This window comes from Rosa rugosa, chromosome 2, assembly GCF_958449725.1.
Source record: "Rosa rugosa chromosome 2, drRosRugo1.1, whole genome shotgun sequence".
NCBI classification, from domain to species: Eukaryota; Viridiplantae; Streptophyta; class Magnoliopsida; order Rosales; family Rosaceae; genus Rosa; species Rosa rugosa.
Genome location: NC_084821.1, coordinates 51498447 through 51518610, shown reverse-complemented (window position 1 = coordinate 51518610; position 20164 = coordinate 51498447). Strand labels below are relative to the sequence as shown.

Below are 20164 nucleotides of genomic sequence, written 5' to 3'. Positions count from 1 at the left end.
TGTTCTACATATGATTTGAAAGTACAAAAAAGGGGAATAGAAAGTTCCCCCAAGTGCCATAGAAGTTTCGTCATGTTAGACTTACAACTGCATCTCTTACTCATAATAATAACTCCACTTGTCGTGTACGTAAAAGGGTAATAGAAAGTTTCCCCAAGTGCCATAGAAGTTTTGTCATGTTGGACTTACAATTGCATCTCTTACTCATAATAATAACTCCACTTGTCGTGTACATGATATTTTCTAATTGTAATTTTTATAGAATTCGAGAACAAAAAGCTCATAAGCTTGTGATATTGTAAATGAAAAAAAAAAAAAAACAATTATTAATTTTTCTTAATAAAGTTTTGATCCTTTTAATGTGAAAATTGGCGATAGTGAAAAGAAATGGTGCTAAAATTACAAGGGGGTAAACTAAAAGTCAAAACTTACCTATGGCGGTAAAACGTATTTCACCGCACAAATTGGGGGGAAGCTTTTCCCTTTGGCCTTTTGAACGAACCATTTCTCATCAATCCGTCACTTCACGCTAACCTTGAGTTCAGAGTTTCACACCAAAATCCCAATTTCAATTCCCCTTCTTCTCTCTAGGGTTTTCGCCGACTCCGACGCCTCCTTCTCACTCCGTCTCCGCCTTCCATCTGCCGAGCACTCTCGCCGGAATCTTGCCAAGGTACATCCCTCTCTCAATCCCCGCCTCCGTCTCTATAGTTCGTTCCGCCATGAATGACCATAAAATTGCTGCAATTGAATTGAAATCTGAGGCAGGATTGGATTATTTCCCTCAAGAAATCATCTCCAATATCCTAATTAGATTACCTATTAAGTCTTTGATCAAATGCACCTCCGTCTGCAAGTCTTGGAAATCTTTGATCCAAAACCCTAGCTTTATTGATGCACATCTTAGCCACACAGTCAGTTGTAATAACCAGAATGGCACTCACCTCCTACTAGTCCACAGTGTTTGTAGTAAAAGATTTTGTAGCTTATTCAACAGAGATTTCGTTAGAGGTGAAAAGGAAGACCTTTACTCTTTGTATTATGATAACCATGGATTTGATGAGTACTGCAAGATTGAATTGCCTAGTGATCTTGAGGAAATTATGCTCAGTTCGTGTTTCCGTGTGGTCGGTACTTGTAATGGACTAGTATGCCTTGTGGATGGATTAGGGTGTCATGGTTGCAACTTGATCATATGGAATCCTTGTGTAAGAAAGTTTGTAAAACTTCCTGAATCTGCTGTGCTGCGCGGTGGGTGTGAAGCCTCTGTTGGCTTTGGTTATGATGCCACAAGCAATGACTATAAGGTTGTGAGACTTGTCACACTTTCGGATCAATATCAGAATTTCCATGAGTGGCCAACTCTATTTCAGGTTTATTCACTGGCCACAGGCTCGTGGAGCAGGCTTCGTTCTGATCTTCCTCCGTGTCAAATGTTTTCCTCCCCAGCCCAGGCTTTTGTAAATGGGGCACTTCACTGGTCTGCAATCCGCCAGAAAAATGAGGCTTTCAACTATTTTGTTCTGGTTTTTGATGTGGGCAGTGAGTTGTTTCGAGAGATAATGTTTCCCAAGAGTCTGAAATGGGATCCGTCGTTGGCATTGCGAATATCTGTTTCTGGAGATGGGAAATCCATTGCTGTCTTCACTGATTGGCGCAAGAGTCATACCGATTATTTTCTTGATATATGGGTACTGAAAGAGTACTGCATGGAGAATTCGTGGACCAAATTGATGATTCTCAGTGCAGAAGTTCCACAACGAAATTTACCCAAGGCAATGTGTTTCAGGAAGATAGGTGAAGTGTTGGTACTTGAAGATACCTATGAACTAGTTTCACTTGACATTATGAGCAGAAAAGTTAAAACTCTTGGGGTTTATGGAGGTCAGTATTGCTCTGTTGACTCTTATGAAGAGAGCCTTGTAGTACTTGGCATGAAATATGGTGTTTCTTAGGGAAAAAAGCAGTTTGGCGATTGTTTATACCTTTGGTTTCCTATTGTTTTTAGTTTCTTTTTCAAATGTATATGCCGCTAATTCTGTATGACCTATGAAAATTGAATTTTATGACAGCAATAAAGTTTGATTTTCTCTATGCCGCTTTAATACCTTTGCCAGTTACATATTCAGGATGAATAACCAATCGTGATACCTTTTCTTTGCTGTGCAGTTTAGTAGTTGGTTCTGTACTTAGCTTCTGGTTGTTTTGTTGTCAAGTTAATGTTGGTAATGTTTCTCTCTTTCTCTTTTTTCTCATTTTCTTGTCTTAAATTATTGCCTTTCCTGCTTGTGATGTCTCATAAGACAAGTTCCTTACCAAATTTTACTCAGCTTTGGTGTAAAGTTAATTTGGAAAACAAGAAGTCTAAAACAAAATAATAAGTTTCATTCACTGATGATTGATGTTTGGAAAACAAGGCTTTAGAAACAAAATAGTAATAAACAAAGATATATTGCTCCTTGTATACGCTGGTGTGACCTTAAACAGGGGACTGTGCAACTCTTTCTGCTAGTATGCTAGTGCGATTGTGTAATTGATATAACATGTTTTAATTAGCTGTTGTAATAGAAGCATAGACCTGTTCACTACTTCATACAATTGATGCTAGTTAAGCTACTTTCCAATTTAGATTTATTTATACAATAGTTCCTTTTCACTTTAGATTTCTTTATGCGAAGAATGAAGAGGAAGTTGCATGCACAACCCGGAGATGGTAATAGGAACATTTTTCATGACTACTGATATCAACTAATAATACTTTACATTGACTGACATATTGGGTTTTTTTATTTTATTTGTTTAACCTTTTCTTCTGTTATAAATGTTTAACATACTAACATGCTTTGTTAAAGTTATGAGACAAATGACTGGTAGATAGTTGAAACATAAACAAAGTAGATCATTATATGATGTTATGATGTAAAATGGGGGATGATGCCATATACAGATTACATTCTGTGCTGCTACTCAGGTGTACTTCTGACATAAATTATCATGTTCTTAGCAGTTTGATTGCTTCTTTTTTTTAGATGAATAGGCATCATAACATAACCTGGTATATGAACTGATAAAGGGATACCTCAAAAACTACCAATGTGGGAACTGGAAGCAGGACAAACTAATTATTGTAACTTGTAACTCTCTAATGCAATATTGGAAACAGGAAATATATGTTTTGTTTTGTAATATTTAGAATGCATCTCCATGGTTTTATTGTTGTTGAAGTATCTCCACGTCACATGCCTTGGAAATCTTTAGGAAATTTCCAGGAATTCATTTTACTTGACCTTGTGAACAAACAGTTCAAAATTCTTGGGAGTTGTTTGGAGGTCAGGTATGCTCTGTTGACTCTTATTAAGAGAGCATTGTACGTCTTGCAGAACAAAAAACATGCAGCTTGTTACTGAGGGCAAGAATAGGTATGGTCATATGCATAGCACTTGCTATCTCTGTTTTATGTTCTCTTCTAGAGTTCTGGTTCAAATGCAGATGCGGTTAATTTATGTGACTTTATTACCATTCCATTTTAGCACAGCCACAGAGTTTGATATTATTTATGCTGATTGCTTTAGTACCTTGTTTGCCTTGCAAGTAGTTTGTTCTTTGCATGCTCGGTGTTTTTCTGTCAACTAGCTGTTAGTATTATATTACAAGATTTCCTGTATTAGTGATTTTCTTTCTTGCCTTTATAATTAACAACGTTACGAGGGAAATTTTATCTAAGAAAGCAAAAACGAAAAGAACAATAAGAGACGGTGGAGGGTGGGGGGAAACCCTGAAGCGAAAAATCCTGAATGAATCAATAAAAAGAAACTGGCGAAAAGCCAAATGGGGAAAAAACATTCATGGAAATTTCTCAAAATTTTCCTATAACTCTTGATGCTACTATAGTTCAATTAAATATGTTTTTATTTTCTGTTGCAGTGGAAGTACAGAACTGTACAGTAGATCATGAAATGGAAAATTTTCAAATTTTGCGTTGATTTATACAATAGAGTTATCCAATTAAACCTTCTTGATGCGAAGCATGAAGCAGAAGTTTAATTTGCATTCCCACAGAAGTAATAGTGAAATTTTTTTAACTACTGATGTCAACTATATAATAGTTTGTACTGACTAAAATAGTGCTTTTCCTTCTTTCTTTTCTTTGTTTGATTAACTTCATCCTTCGCTTGCTTTTTGTGACGTGATTGCTAAATTTTGACATTGCAACAAAGTGTTTTTTTTAAATGCTCATTTAGTTTCATAGCCAAGTGCTGCATATTCAGGATGTGGCATGATGGTAATTTCATCCTTTCCCAAGCAGGTTAATTTTTTTTTTTTTTTTTGGTGAACTCCCAAGCAGGTTAAATTGATCACATTATGTGCCAGTTTATGATGGCTAATTAATTGCTACTTTAAATATTATTATGGCCACAAAGCTTCATTTCTTATTTTCAATTTCAATAGCCATCATCCTAATATAAGCTGATGAAATATGGGAAACTGAAATTATGACAAAGTAAGGGCTATAACTTATAAATCTAACTTCATGCAGAAGTCTTTATTTATTAATATTTAGACTACTTCCATGTTGCATTACATGCCTCTAATATCTAGCAGTATTGGCTTTTTATGTGAATTGTCTATCAGGTCTTATCAGTTATATTCTCTTTCTAACTCAGTGAGATATGAGGAGTAAATGACTGTAGTAGTATACTTAATGGCTTAATGCGATAATTCAAGCAGATATCAGTTACATGCTACTCAAGTTAAAGTTACTCAGCTGCATCCAAATTTGGAACTTTTTGGAGTCTGGAGAATTGGCTGGAATCTTGTCTTTGCTACTCAAGAATCTTTCATTATTATGTCTTTGCTTTTCCATATTCAGTTGACAAATATTTAAAACATATATAATTTGTATGATTATGAGAAAAAGTAAATTTGCGAAATACGATTCGGCTTTCTTAATGAGCAATGACAATAAAATGAAATTGATACTACCACAATGTATTCTATTTTCTATTGCATATGAGGGACAATGGGACAATGGTCATGATACAACGGGGGGGGGACTTAATGCCTTAACCCCATGAAATTTACATGAATCGATTCTCTTAGGAATCGATGTAAAAGAGAAAAACTGTTAACTAAAATGCAAAGAACTCAAAATCTGAATAAGCAGCGTTCGACTCTCCCACTTCCATGGTATTTGGCTGCTCATCAATCATTAGATCTTCCAAAAAAGACATAGGCCAGTTTTCACCAAGCATAGCGTCACTCAAGTTCCCTCCACCTCCATACACATTGGCTTCAGCTCCCATTTGCTGCACCCGATTTTTGTCTGGGTGAGACTGCAGGTCATCAGCTGCAATTGATGGTGCATCAAGTTGCTGCTCCAAATTTTCTTCTCCTAGTTGAGGTTCAGATTCCAATTGTTGCAGTCCTGAATTCTCTTCAACTAGCGAGGCAACATTTTCAGCATAAAATTCTTCTTCAAACCACTTTTCTAATTCAGCCAACTCCAAGGACGATTCTCCTTGATCAGCCTCGAATTGTAGCAGTCCCATATTCTCATCCACTTGCAAGAAAAGTGGTTCAACATCTAATGATGTGGATACTGCTTCTTGTTCATCAGCTTCTAATGATGGTGCTGGCTGCAAGAATGGTTGGTCGCTTACGAAGAATTGTTCTTGTTCAGCTTCCAATGATGGTGCGGGCACAATATCAGAGCATGGTAGAAGACGTAGTCGTTTCTCTTGCGGCTCCTCAATAACCGATTCAGGATCGATGTTATCTCCATCATCGATATCGTCCTCCTCTTCTTCTTGCCTTTTTCTCTTCTTTTCCGGCATTTTTCTCTTCTTTTCCGGCAGTACATCATTCTTCCTAAGCAAACAAAGAACGTATTCATTCTTGTTTACTTGTTTCTTGTGCAGGAGTTGTGACTTATCAAGTTCAAACTCATACATGATCCAGCAACCATGATGCACAGAGCCCTTGTTCTTGTAGGTGTAGGTTTTCTTGAAACCAAGAAGAGTAGATGTTGACCGCTGATTCTGATCAAGAAGATATATCTCCTTGGCTGCGTTTAGGCCTCTCCAAGTACCGCCACTCCCAACTGTTCGGCTTGTACGTGTGCTTCTTGCAGTCTTCTTCTTCTTTTGGGTGAAGAAGTAGAGATCTTTGTTCCTCCTCAAGTCGTTGGCCCTTCTTTCTTCGAATCTCTCCCATATCTTCCAAGGATCTTGGTCACCGTAAAGATCCATCTCGCAGATCACGTCTTCGTTGCCGGGCACTTGCATCCCGTTCACTTTAGGCTTAAGATAGAACATGAGTAGTTCATCTTCCATAGGGCAAAACCTTTGGCCTGGAAGAAGCATACAACCACCCTCCATGAATGAAAAACTAAATTCTTTTGCTGCTGCTAGAAGAATTGTTTTGCCCTAGCCCCTAAGCGTATTTTAGAAACTAATGTACTGACTTGAGTTTAGGAGAATGGATTTTATAGAAAACCAAGTGCGTGCAAAGCAAGCCTGCTACGATTACGTGGACCAATCAGATTTTCTCTAACTATTTGATATTTATTAATCTATTTCTTGATCATTAAGTAATTATAATAATAAATATACAAAAGTAAAATGGGATTGTCACTCAGTGATACAGCTCTTTTTGTCCTTTCCGGATTTGCCCTCACAGCTGTAAACTGGAAGCTGTATGATTCGTTCTTGCCAAGGCATTCTGCTGGTCGAGAATGGTATTCTGGTATGATTTATGATATTCAAATCATCAAAAGGCAATCCCGGTCTTAAAGTTTGGATTTTTTTTTATAAAGTTTTTGGCTTCTGGGTTTTATGAGGTTTTGAAGTGAAATGGCCCGAATGGGTAGGAAAGTTTGGAACTTTTTGGGGTGTTAAATGCCTTTTGCTTTCTGGGTTTTTTAGGTTTTAATTGGAAAAAGGGTCAGAGAGGTTCTTTGCTTCAGAGAGAGAGAGAGGTGTTTGTTTTCGGTTGTTTGCCCGATCTCTTCATAAAGAGTAGATAATTGGGAAGCTTCTGGGAATTGATATGAAGGAGGAAGAACGCAGTATTAAAACCAATTGATTGAGGTACGAAGCTGTGTTTTTGCTTGCGTTTTACAACTGGATATTTGGTGCATGATAGCCAATAGCCATCGTGTTTCTTTTTCCTCTGTCTGGTTTTGTTAAAGGTTGGAGGTACAGAGCTGGGTTGCTTCTGATCGGTGGTTAATTAGTCGGTACTTTTTTTCTCTGTTTAAGCTTGGCTTCAATGATTGTTGAGCTTTTTTGGGTGACATTTTGATTCGTATGAAATGCTTATGGTTTAGAGGGGCTCGATTTTATGGCGTGATCTAAGTTTTGATCATTTTTATTTGACATAATTCTTAGTATTAACGACCAGTGTGAGAAGGGAATTTCATCTTATTCATAGTCAATGGTCATATTTATGATTTTGAATAGAAAACACTCAATTCATGAGTTTTTCTCCTCTCCGCTAGCTCCTGTAATAGTTGGCCTTGCTAGAGAAACATGGCACTTCTGTTTTTGGAAAGGTAAACGGTTATGGTAGTAGCTTAATCGAAACATTAGAAAGTTAAAGCAGGTTTAAGTTTTAACCCTTTTTTATTTTACTAATCTGGTCTGTGGTAGTATTTAGTGGTGCCCTTATTGAACTGAAGCATCACTAATGCAACAGCAGCAACTTCATCTTTAACTGAATTTCAAAACAAGCACTCACATGGTATAAATTCCAGAAAGGACAAGACTTCAGCTTTGAAAATCAAACTTCCATACATTTTATCAAAATCTCTATACAGGCTGGTATTAAACAGATATTTTCACTAAAATTGACTGGCGACTTTTATGTTGAGGTAAAAAATGGTTTCAGAACTTTATCATAACTTCCACACTTATATCAAACCAAGGTTTACAGTTTTTATTTACATCTATTTACCGTAAACCCTAATCCCTAAACCTTTATTAAGTTTTATGTTTCCATTGTTTGTGATCTTTATTATAAAAAATGATGTCTTCACTCATTCCCTGCTTTCTCGATTGGCAAATACATTGACCATACTGTTTTTAATATTGAAATATCTTTGATTATGTTTGCAGGTTTCACTCACTATTACTGTTTGTGCTAGGGGCGGTTTATATCTTAATTGGTTGAAGGCCATTATTTTTTTAGGTTTATTTGACTGATGCTGGTTTGCTATAGCAATTAGGACTGTGTCAGACTAATAGTTAGTTCTACTGACTAATAGAACACTAACCGTATTAGACTATGACTGTTCAAATAAGAAATTACATGAGTTAGAGAATTCATTACTATAGCTTGGGTGATTGTTATCTCCCTCTCTATGAATATTGGATTGTGAAGTATATTTATGTCTTTTGATGCATAAATCTATATGTTTCTGAGTTGCACCAAATTTAACAAGGATCATAGCAATCCATACAATTTTTGTGACATTTTCTAGCGTAATTGCAGGCATCTCTGGCCGATTCATTTTTGCTGACCTTGATGAGCTATCTGACAATGAAGCCAATGTTCCTGTGAGTATTTTATAAGATGCTTTTGCCCTTTATAAGAATGGTTAGTGAGCTATTGAAAGTTCACATCTGTCTTGATCTTTGAACCAAGTCATTATTGATTTTTCAGGTTGAAGGGGATGCTGGTGTTGCAAACATGGAGCAAGATGTCAATGGGGACTTGGCAAACTTAAAGACACTTAACTATGATGATCTGGATAGTGTTTCAAAATTGCAAAAATCACAAAGCTTTGCCGATATAATGCAGGTGTGTTTCAAAATGACTCTTTTACTTATTCTTGGCAGATGTTTTGGTCTCCAAAAATTTTTAAGTCTCTATATGTCTGAAAAATATATCCTTTCACTGTTTATTTATCATTTGTTTCTTATGCTACGTAGTTGTTTGAATGTTTCTTAAGTTAAATTGTATCTTCACTAAATAGGATAATCCTTTGATTTAATCAAAGACGAGAGAAGCAGGGGAGGAATCAAAGATATCTTTTATGAGAGTCATGAGCACAAAAGTGCGAGAATAGATTAAATAAGCTAAGAAAAAACCATTTAAACTTTGAATAGATTTAGTTATTTGTATTGGCTCCTCCATATGCCTCCTCATATCAAAGTGAAAATATTAATTAGAATTAGTTTTTAGTTTGTCATTCAGTACCAGTTGATCTCCCTGCTATTTCGTCTATTTCTATTTTATTTAGGTAATGAGAGTATGGTGTCTAAATTGCAGAAAGAGAACATCCGCCTACTTTTGACGTACATTTATATCTTTTACTGTTTGTGAATTGAGGTACACTGGGTTTTAGTCATGCATGTATATATTTAGGGCTTTCTTTATTTTCCAGTAATTTATAACAATGTGCCAGGATTAGTGGACATGGTATCCATGGCTTTAGGCTTTAGGCTTTTGGTTATTTATATTGATTGCAGTTCAATTCAATTTGCAATATGCTTGCACAGGGTTGTTTCAGTACTCCTACTAGCATTGATATGATGTTCAGAACTTGAAACAACTAAATGTGGTGATTAGTATTTCTATTCAGCAGATTCTGATTTTAGAGCTGTCTATTGTGTTGCAAAAGCTCTTGGTGCATAATCTTACGGATAATAAACGCAAAAGCATCTCAAACTGTTCGGTGATACAAAGATAGTTTTACTGAAATCACCTCAATGTGTTTGCTAATTCAGTCTATTTCATTCAGGTGCTTCAGATTTTCTACCAATAAAGAAAATCAAGATTTTCTATAGTCTTGAAGAGGAACATGAAACTCATGCTCACCACTCCGACCGCAGTATCCGAGAAAATCTGGTAGCCAAGCTCCTAAAATATGTTGAGTGGGCAACATGGGATTGTGGTTGTTATAACATAGGTAATATCAGGGAAGGGCTGTTTTGTGACAGGATAGGGATTGGCTTACATTGCTGATGTACGTAGCGTGCAACATCTGAATAACAAATTTTGCCAATGCTTGAATCTGTATGTTTTAGTATCTTATGAGGCAAAATGTCCACAATGACAACTTCAAATGTCAGTAAGCCTGCAATTTGGTGTTAACAGCATGTAAAATAAAAATGACTTCTACAACAATTATCATTTATTCGTTATGCAATCGCTGTAGTTCAATCAATAATACATATTATTGCATAGTTCAATCAATAATATATATTAATAGAAAGACCCGCAGCGAAGCGCGGGATAACTATCTAGTATGTAAATATACTATTGTGGTTAGAACATTTTATTTGTGGAAATATTGCAGTTAAAATGTCTATTTAAACAATATCGGTTAATATTATGTTTGAAATATGTAAGTGTGGTTAAAACACTAGCTTTTGTAATATGTAAAATGATCGATAGCATTGCAGTTAACTTTAATCAACTTATAACTGTGATTCTGTTATGAACAAATTTGAGAACAATAAAAGGACACAAACCCGCAGCATCGCGCGGGAAGTACTATCTAGTGAAATTTGTAAGGCTAGCTGGAAATACTTTCCTTCTTTTCATGATCACTTGTACAGTTGTACTTCTTTTCAAGATCACCCCTACAATTTATTCCCTTAAATCCATATCTTCACGACTAAAATCTCTATATTACTTTGACATGCAATGACTAAAAATAAGAAAGATTACCATTGCCATAGTCCACCGGCAACGTCTCCCCTTCCCTAATCTTTCTGTTTGATCTCCCCTCTATCTATCACCTTATCGACAATGAAGGCAAGCTTTCACCAAAAACCAGATTTGACGTCAATCACTTCTGACCCGAATGATCTTGACACCATCTGAGTAGCTCGTGCAATCTGGGAAATTGATGGGGTATTGCAGTTTCAACGAGATGTGGAGTAGGATGTCGCGTAATTAAGCATGAGGAAGAGAGACATGTTGTTGATGGTTAAGGAAATAAAGAGAGTGGAAGAGAAAGAGCGAGGGAGTTAATGATCATCGCGCGTTGGCATGCATTTGACAATGTTGAGGAATTGAGGGGCCGATTATGTCACTGCCGATGAATAATTGAAAAAATGCAACCTTTTCTTTGGCAGAAGTTCACAATGCGCGCACCTAGTGTATTGTTGCTCCATATTTTAAGTATTTTTTTTTTAACTTTTGTTTGTCTAGACGACGAACCTAGTAACAACAGAGAGAGAGAGAGAGAGAGAGAGAGAGAGAGAGAGATTTGGACTTGGATTCTATATGATATAGTTAGATGCAATTTCTAAGTGTGATCGGTTATAAGTTCTAACAGTATTCTTTAAAGTTCAATCCAACTGTCAGTCAGTAAAGAGAGCAAAAGAACAAGACATAGCTAGCTATTTTACATCAAACTCTCAACTCTTTGTATAAGTTGATGTCATCAAGTGATCTATAAGGCAAAGATACTCATTTCCGTCAACTTATATAATCAAGTCACCATGAACCTTAAATGGCATGCATGGAAAAGCAATTTGGGATCCTCCATTCCTCCTTTCTATCTACTTCTAATTTAAACTGCTCTAAAAACCCCTAATTTAGAAAGTAGGTGAAAATGTGTAACCTTGTTGTGGCCGGGGTGGGTGGGGTGGTGGTTAACCTTGAATATGGTAGAGTCGTGATCCATGTTAAGGTAGATCGAGTTAACACCTTGTTGAATATGGGGTTTACAATGTAGTAGTATTTTTGGCACTATATACAAGCGTTTCTCTTGATCCAGGGCAGCTGCTAGAAAGTATCTTTACTTCCCCTTGTTTCTTGTTTTGGGACGCCTTTTTTGGTCATCGAACGCCACCATTTGAATTTGTAATGTTATTGATTAAGGAATATAGTTTTTTTTTTTTTTTCTCAAATTTCTTTAATGGAATTCCATGACAAAGTGTTAGAATGGTAAGATATCAAGCATTGGCGGACCTAGCATATATAGGGCTAGTGGGGGCTGCCGCCCACACTGCATCATCATATTCACACTTATAGATATAGAAGCTTTAGCCAATTTTATGCATTTGAAATTGTATTATGCAGCTTTTGCCCCCCACAAGTGTCATGATTTTGATGATTTCATGCATATTTAATCTAATATCATAAAATTTTCTCTTTATTTTCATATGTTTTATGCATAAATTGCTTTTTGGAAATGGGTGGACAAAGATTTCAGTTTTCGTTAACTATTACGGTTTAAATTCGTCTGATATCAAGTTAATTAATTTGGATGGATATATAACGGTCTTGTTTTCAACTGTCACCAGTAACACCCTCGAGAACTAATAATAAACGAAGGTGGTGAAATTAAAGCCAAGAAGAAAATCAGAATTACCATTGTGATACACACAAATTGGGGGAAAGGAAAGCTTTTGCAGTTATGAATAATTATTTTCCTATTTGGCTTCAGCACATAAATACGAGGCCTCATATTTCCTAGGGTTTTCGGACCAAAACATTTCCCTTCAAGGTTTAAGGCAACGGCGCTCTCTCACCCACTCTCACTCTCAGTCTCATTTTCAAGATGTGGGAGGATTGTTACGAAGGTAAGTCTCTGTTGAGCCCTGAATCCGCCTCTAAGCTCTGTTTGTCCATCACTCATGTCTTCCAAACTTGGCTCAAATCTCTCCCCAAAGAAATCATACCCAACATCCTAATCAGACTACCCATCAAATCCTTGATCAAATTCACCTCTGTCTGCAAGTCTTGGAGGTCCACCATCAAAGACCCAAGCTTTATCCGCACCCACCTCACCCACACTCTCAATTTCAATGACCAAAATGCCACCCACCTCATTCTCCTCCACACTGTTTTCAGTGAAGGCACTTCCACCCCTTTTGGAAGAGTTCACATTTCTGGGTTCCAAGAAGACTCTTACTCTTTGCATTATGATAACAATGATGTCAGTCACTACTGCAAGGTTGAGTTCCCAATTGGTCTTAAGGAAAAAATGGTCAATCCGTGTCTTCGTGTTGTGGGTACTTGTGATGGGCTAGTTTTGCTTGCTGATGATTTGGGGCGTTATGCTTACAACTTTGTTATATGGAACCCTTGTGTAAGAAAGTATGTGACCCTTTCCAAGCCCAGTGTTAGGTTTGCGACTCACGGTGGGTATGAGGCTTCCCTTGGTCTCGGTTATGATGCTATTGGTAATGATTATAAGGTTGTGAGGGTGACCACTCTTTTGGATCTACCTGATGAGCTCCCGACGACTTTAGCTCAGGTTTATTCACTAGCCACAGGTTCTTGGGGCATGCTTCGTGTTCTTCCTCCATGTCAAGTGCCTGGCTCCTGGGTCCAGGCTTCTGTTAATGGGACACTTCACTGGCTGGCTCTCCGTTGTGTGGATGATCATTATAGCCATTTTGTTGTGGCATTTGATGTGGGAAGTGAGTCGTATCGTGAGATAATGTTGCCCAAGTGCTTTAAAGCGGAGAAGTCATTGGAGTTGAGGCTGTGTGCTTCGGGTGATAGAAAATCCCTTGGTCTGTTTGTGAGGTGTAAGAGTGAGTCTGATTGTTTTCTTGATATATGGGTGATGAAGGAGTATTGCATTGAGAAGTCGTGGACCAAATTGATGATTCTCACTCCACAAGGTCCCAAAAGAAGTTTGCCGGAGGCGTTGTGTTTTAGGAGGAATGGTGAAGTGATGTTGGTACTTGAAGATGACCGTGAGTTGGTTTCACTTGACATTGGGAGCAAACAGTTTAAAAATCTTGGGATTTCTGGAGGTCAGGTTTGCTCTGTTGACTCGTATGAAGAAAGCCTTGTCTTGCTCAACAAGAAAGATGCAATTTCTTACTGAGGGGAAAAAAATAGGTAAGCTGATGATATGTTATAGAACTGGCTTCCCCTGACTTTTATTTCAGTATCTTCTTGTTTAATGCATATGCTGTTAACTTTATATGACCTACAACCACTGAATTTGATATTCTATATGCTCATTGATTTAGTACCCTTGCCAAGTGTTATATTTTCACTTTGCTGTATAGTTCCTCTGTTCTTAGCTTTCTGGGTGTTTTTTGGTCAACTTGCTTTTGGTATCCTTGATCGTCTTTCTTGCTTCTGTTGTCTCAAAACAAAACTTTCTAACTAGCTTCATAGGAATGATGCAATCCTACTGCAAACAAGAACTTGAAAGTAAAAATAATAAAATATAATGATATAGTAGATGTTTATGCTACTTCAGTTTACTTGATATAACATGTTATTATTTGCTGTTCTTCTAGAAGTGTAAAAGGGATGTATCTTTGATTTATAGGATCGTTCAATTTTTTGAAAGCCTTCTTTGTGCAAAGCATGAAGAGGAAGTTACACTTGCCCTCCCCATAAGTAATAGAAAAGTTTACTCAATTAAGTACAATACTTTGCGGTAATTTGGTGTTTTTTTTTCTTATTTCCTTCATTCATGTGTTTAACTACATCCTTTGCTTCTTTCGACACTGCAACAAAGGTTCCTGTTTTTATTTGCTGATTTAGTTTCTTAGCCAAGTGCTGTAAAATCAGGATGAGGCATTGGTGGTACTGCAAGAATTAAATGGCGGATGATATCATATCTTCCAACCACATTAACCAATCATATTAAGTGGCAGCTGAATAGCTGATGATGTGTACTAGTCTCTTTAAATTATTATAGCTATATAGCTTGAAGTACCATTTGAATAGGCATCAATCAGTATAACGTAACATGATGAAATGCGCATTAGACCAGAGATGTTAAGGTGACACTTCAAAAATCAAAAAGGTGAGGATCTGAAAGTAGGACATGGTAGTGGTTGAACATATATCTCTGATTTCTGCAGATTTTCTTTCATTTCTATAGTTTAGACTGTATGTCCATGGTTTTTGTATTTTTTCCTCATTTGGTGGGTCAAAGTATCTCCATTTTACCTTGGGAAATCTTGAGCATCTATTCATTCTACATCGATCTGTATTCAACCTTCAAACTGCCTGATTTATCTTCAGTTCTTCACTTCAATTACTCATGCTGTGTAAGTTGGCTCAAAGTAGTATGCACAACCTTTGCAAACTGATTTACTAGAACTTGAATGCCTGCAACCAACATGATTACAGGATACACACACACAAATATATGTATGTGTACATATATGTACTATGTTGCTAAAGCATAAATGTTGACATCATTCAATTCAACTATTTGCAGGTGGGATATATTGTCTAATGAGTCTGTTTTCCGTTCTCTGAAATGCGATTTTCTCGCAAAAAGGGATTTCTGCACGGATGTTGGTCTGTCTAACATTAGAATTTCTGAAGTCACTATCTACTGTCATAGGGTCTTTCTAATATCTGTTGCTTAGTTTATCCTAATGGTATTCCGTATTCGCCTGTAATGTGAAATTTCTATCCTGGATTATGGTGAATGTTAATTATATCTTTGTAATATTGCTATCGGTTAGAAAGAACCATTTTAGTGTGTCAATGTGATGTTTTTGACACACGTTGCCATAGTTCAGCAAGAGAAGCAAAGGACGTGATTTTTCCTCAATATCTATCTCTTATAATTCACATAAATGACCCTTTGTTGTATATACCTAAACACAACCTCTTCATCGTTGACGTTATCATACGCAGCATATTTCATCTGGTTTGGTTTTGATTTCGGAGTTACTTTGTATATGTTAAAGCCTTGATTCTCAAAAGAGATGGTACTCTAAGAGACTACCCTTGCACATTCAAACATTGCTTAAACAAATAGAGCACTTATATGTAGTAATCAGTAAACTTATATAAATATATATATAAACTTTTACATTTTTTTGCCGCGTACCACATTATTCTGAAGTGCTATAAAACATCATGTTAGACTTACAATTATGTCTACTCAAAAACTTCTTGTGATCATTTTGTGACAGTTCATAGCTACAACGATATTGAATTTATTAAGTTTAAATAACCCAAACTTCTAAGGACAGAAATGCAATTCAATTCTTTGCAATGTGAAAATTCCATTCATACTTACCAATGGCGGTAAAACGTAATTCACAGCGTAAATTGGTGGGAAACTTCCCATTTTGAACAGTTATCCATCACTTCACTCTAAACAAGCAGAGTTTCAGATCAAATACCGAAATTCAATTCTCAGTTCATCGGCGCCGTCGATCTGCCGAAGACTCTCGCCATGTCGCCTGAATCTTGCGAAGGTACCTCATCCACAGAATTAGATGAAATCTATGATAACCATGGTTTTGATGAGTACTGCAAGATTCTTTCATAGTGATGAGTCTCAGTGCAGAAGTTCCACAGAGAAATTTACCCAAGGCATTGTGTTTCAGGAAGATAGGTCGAAGTGTTGGTACTGAAGATAGCTATGAATTTTCACTTGACCTTGTCAGCAGATAATATAAAGACTTTGGGGTTTATGGAGGTCACTATTGCTCTGTTAACTCTTATGAAGTGAACCTTGTCTTGCCTGACAGGAACTATGGTGTTTCTTACTGAGGGAAAAAATTGGTTAGGCGATTGTGTATACTTTTGGTTTCCTGTTGTTTTTAGCTTCTTGTCCGAATGCATATGCCGCTAATTCTGTATGACCTATGAACATTGATATTCATGACATCAATAAAGTTTGATTTCCCATGATATTCGTGACACCCAGATGAATGACCAATCGTACGTTATAACTTTTCTTTGCTGTGCAGTTTAGCAATTGGTTCTGTACTCGGCTTCTGGGTGTTTTGTTGTCAAGTTGATGTTGGTAATGTTTCTCTCTTTCTCTTCTTCTCATTTTCTTGTCTTAATTGATTGTCTTTTCTGTTTGTGTCGTCTCATAAGGCAAATTTCTTACCAAATTAAACTCTGCTTTGGTGTAAAATTAGTTTGGAGAACAAGAACTATAAAACAAAATAATTAGTTTCACTGATAGTAGATGTTTGGAAAAAAGGCTTCAGTATTCAAATAGTAAGAAACAAGGTTACATTGCTCCTTGTATAAGTGCTTGTTGTTTTGTGCTTTATGCACGCGACATCAATTTGGTGTGACCTTAAACAGGGGACTGTACTATAATAGTGCGGAGTGGTTGGTATAACATGTTATTAACTGTTGTAATTGAAGCATAGACCTGTTCACTACTTCATTCAATTGATGCTACTTTCCAATTTAGACTTGGTTTATACAATAGTTCATTTTTCACTAGATTTCTTTATGCCAAGAATGAAGAGGAAGTTTCATGCACTCTCCGGAGAAAGTAATAGGAAAGTTTCATGACTGCTGATATCACTATAATATTTTGGACTGACTTACATATTGGGTTTTTCATTTTTGTTCGTTTAACGTTTTCTTCTGTTACAAATTTGTAATACAGTGGCACAATTTGTTAAATTTTTTGAGACAAATGACTAGTAGATCTTTGAAACTTGAACAAACTATGATTTTTATATGAAGATTTATTCACTTAGCCGATTTTGTATATTGAGGATTGGTGCTTAACTGGTACTGTACATATCAAATGGGGGAGGATGTCGTAGACATATTACATTGTTTGCGGTTACTCTGACATAATCTATTATTCCCTTAGGAGCTCAGTTGCTTATCTTTTTAGTTCAATAGGGATCATAACATAACCTGACATATGAACTGATAAAGTGATACCTCAAAAACTACCAACGTGGGAACTGGAAGCAAGACAAACTAATGTTTGTAACTCTAGTTTATGCAGTACTAGAAACAGTAAATCTATGTTTTGCTTTGTAATATTTAGACTGCGTCGCCATGGTTTTTATCATTGTCGAAGTATCTCCATGTCACATGCCTTGGAAATCTTGAGCAAATTTCCAGGAATTTGTTTCACTTGACCTTGTGAACAAACAGTTTAAAAATCTTGGGTTTTTGGAGGCCAGGTATGCTCTATTGAGTACTTTAAAGAGAGAATTGTCTTGCTTCACAGTAAAGATGTAGTTTAGTTAGAACATGCTTTTATTTGCTGTTGCAGTAGAAGTAGAGAATTGTACAGTAGTTCATGGAATAAATACTTTTCCAAATATAGTGTTGACCTATACAATAGAGAGTTATCCAATTTATGCTTCTTGATGCAAAGCAAGAAATGGAAGTTTCATTTGCTTTCCAAGGAAGTAATAGGAAATCTTAACTACTGATGTCAACTATTTAATAGTTTGCACTGACTAATATAGAGGCTTTTTCTTCTTTTTGTTTTCTTTGTTTGATTAACTTATAAAGTAAGCTGATGAAACATGGGAAACTGAAATTATGACAAAGCAATGGCTATAACTTTTAAATCTAATTTCTGCATGTTTTCTTTTTTATTGATATTTAGAGTATACCTTCATGTTGCTGTTAATATTAATCTTCTATAAGGCCTTATCAACTATATTCTCTTTCTAATTCAGGGAGATTTCAGGAGTACATGACTGTAGTGTTATACTTGATGTGATAATTGAAGCAGATATCAGTTACATGCTCTCTTGTGTGCTTGCAAGTTAAAGTTCCTCAGCTGCATCCAAATGTGGAACTTTTTGGAGTCTAGAGAATTGGCCAGAATTTTGTCTTTGCTACTCAAGAACCGTTCATTGATTCTTATGTCTTTGCTTTTACATATTCAGTTGAAAGATGTTTATATGTAATTTGTATGATTCTGAGAACAAATAAATTTGTGGAATATGATTCAGCTTTCAATTAATGAGCAATGGCATTAAAATGAATTTGATAGAACACTGTATTCTATTTTCTATTGCAGATAAGAATCAATGGAAATGAATCCATAGTTCACTCTAAGTTATCAAATTTCACATCGTGTTTTATCCTCAGCCTATAGATTAGTTAGAACAGTATTTTCATCATGTAAAGGAGATGAAATTTTTTTAACGAGGGCTGGAACCCAGTCTAGCTGGGGGGTTTGGCCCTCACACCCATATCATTAGTTTGAGATACAAAAGAGGGGGGACTTAATTAATGCCTTAACCCCATGAGATTTACATGAATCGATTCTCTTAGATATCGATGTAAAAGAGAAAAACTGTAAACTAAAATGCAAAGAACTCAAAATCTGAATAAGTAGCATTCCACTGTCCTACTTCCATGGTATTTGGCTGCTCATCAATCATTAGATCTTCCAAAAAAGACATAGGCCAGTTTTCACCAAGCATACCGTCACTCAAGTTCCCTCCATACACATTGGCTTCAGCTCCCATTTGCTGCATCTGATTTTCGTCTGGGTGAGACTGCAGGTCATCAGCTGCAATTGATGGTGCATCAAGTTGCTGCTCCAAATTTTCTTCTCCTAGTTGAGGTTCAGATTCCAATTGTTGCAGTCCTGAATTCTCATCAACTAGCGAGGTAACATTTTCAGCATAAAATTCAGCTTCAAACCACTTTTCTAATTCAGCCAACTCCAAGGACGATGTTCCTTGATCAGCCTCGAATTGTTGCAGTCCCATATTCTCATCCACTTGCAAGAAAAGTGGTTCAACTTCTAATGGTGTGGGTACTGCTTCTTGTGTAGCTTCTAATGATGGTGCTGACTGCAAGAATTGTTGGTCGCTTACCAAGAATTGTTCTTGTTCAGCTTCCAATGATGGTGCTGGCACAATATCAGTGCATGGTAGAAGACGCTGCCGTTTCTGTTGCGGCTCCTCACTAACCGATTCAGGGTCGATGTTATCTCCATCTCCGTCCTCGACATAATCTTCAAGCATCTCCTCTTCTTCTTGCCTTTTTCTCTTCTTTTCCGGTAGTACACCATTCTTCCTAAGTAAACAAAGAACGTATTCATTCTTGTTAACTTGTTTCTTGTGCAGGAGTTGTGACTTATCAAGTTCAAACTCATACATGATCCAGCAACCATGATGCACAGAGCCCTTGTTCTTGTAGGTGTAGGTTTTCTTGAAACCAAGAAGAGTAGATGTTGGCTGCTGATTCTGATCAAGAAGATATATCTCCCTGGCAGCGTTCTGGCCTTTCCAAGTACCGCCACTCCCAACTGTTCGGCTTGTACGTGAGCTTCTTGCAGTCTTCTTCTTCTTTTGGGTGAAGAAGTAGAGATCTTTGTTCCTCCTCAAGTCGTTGGCCCTTCTTGCTTCGAATCTTTCCCATATCTTCCAAGGATCTTGGTCACCGTAAAGATCCAACTCGCAGATAACTTCTTCGTTGCCGGGCACTTCCATCCCGTTCACCTTAGGCTTAAGGTAGAACCTGAGTA

General features: G+C 36.7%; 2 protein-coding genes and 1 long non-coding RNA gene across 10 annotated transcripts; all 3 read left to right on the top strand.

The window, feature by feature from the left end:
* Nucleotides 1-535: 535 nt before the first annotated feature.
* LOC133733542 (F-box protein CPR1-like) lies at nucleotides 536-4615 on the top strand. 2 transcript variants are annotated; one of them, XM_062161170.1, is made up of 2 exons: nucleotides 536-1884; nucleotides 2170-4615. In XM_062161170.1, the coding sequence occupies exons 1-2, from the start codon at nucleotides 723-725 to the stop codon at nucleotides 2172-2174; spliced, it is 1167 nt and encodes a 388-aa protein (XP_062017154.1). In that variant the 5' UTR covers nucleotides 536-722; the 3' UTR covers nucleotides 2175-4615. The 2 variants fall into 2 exon arrangements, with proteins under 2 accessions (XP_062017154.1, XP_062017152.1); XM_062161168.1 differs by lacking the exon at nucleotides 2170-4615 and having other exon boundaries at nucleotides 536-2104.
* A 2036-nt stretch (nucleotides 4616-6651) lies between these two features.
* On the top strand, nucleotides 6652-10114 carry LOC133733324 (uncharacterized). Of its 7 annotated transcripts, XR_009857623.1 has the most exons (5): nucleotides 6652-6744; nucleotides 6924-7088; nucleotides 8491-8555; nucleotides 8662-8799; nucleotides 9743-10114. It is a non-coding gene; the product is annotated as an uncharacterized LOC133733324 (long non-coding RNA). The 7 variants fall into 7 exon arrangements; XR_009857624.1 differs by lacking the exons at nucleotides 6652-6744; nucleotides 9743-10114 and adding an exon at nucleotides 9623-9680 and having other exon boundaries at nucleotides 6765-7088; XR_009857625.1 differs by lacking the exons at nucleotides 6652-6744; nucleotides 9743-10114 and adding an exon at nucleotides 9587-9675 and having other exon boundaries at nucleotides 6765-7088.
* A 2338-nt stretch (nucleotides 10115-12452) lies between these two features.
* Nucleotides 12453-14028, top strand: LOC133733949 (F-box/kelch-repeat protein At3g23880-like). Its single transcript, XM_062161608.1, has one exon. It carries the CDS (start codon nucleotides 12518-12520, stop codon nucleotides 13796-13798), a length of 1281 nt encoding a protein of 426 aa, XP_062017592.1. The 5' UTR covers nucleotides 12453-12517; the 3' UTR covers nucleotides 13799-14028.
* Nucleotides 14029-20164: the final 6136 nt, after the last annotated feature.

Bases quoted from the DNA above. Each gene is read 5' to 3' on its own strand.
- LOC133733542 (XM_062161168.1), top strand. From the start codon at position 723: ATGAATGACCATAAAATTGCTGCAATTGAATTGAAATCTGAGGCAGGA.
- LOC133733949 (XM_062161608.1), top strand. From the start codon at position 12,518: ATGTGGGAGGATTGTTACGAAGGTAAGTCTCTGTTGAGCCCTGAATCC.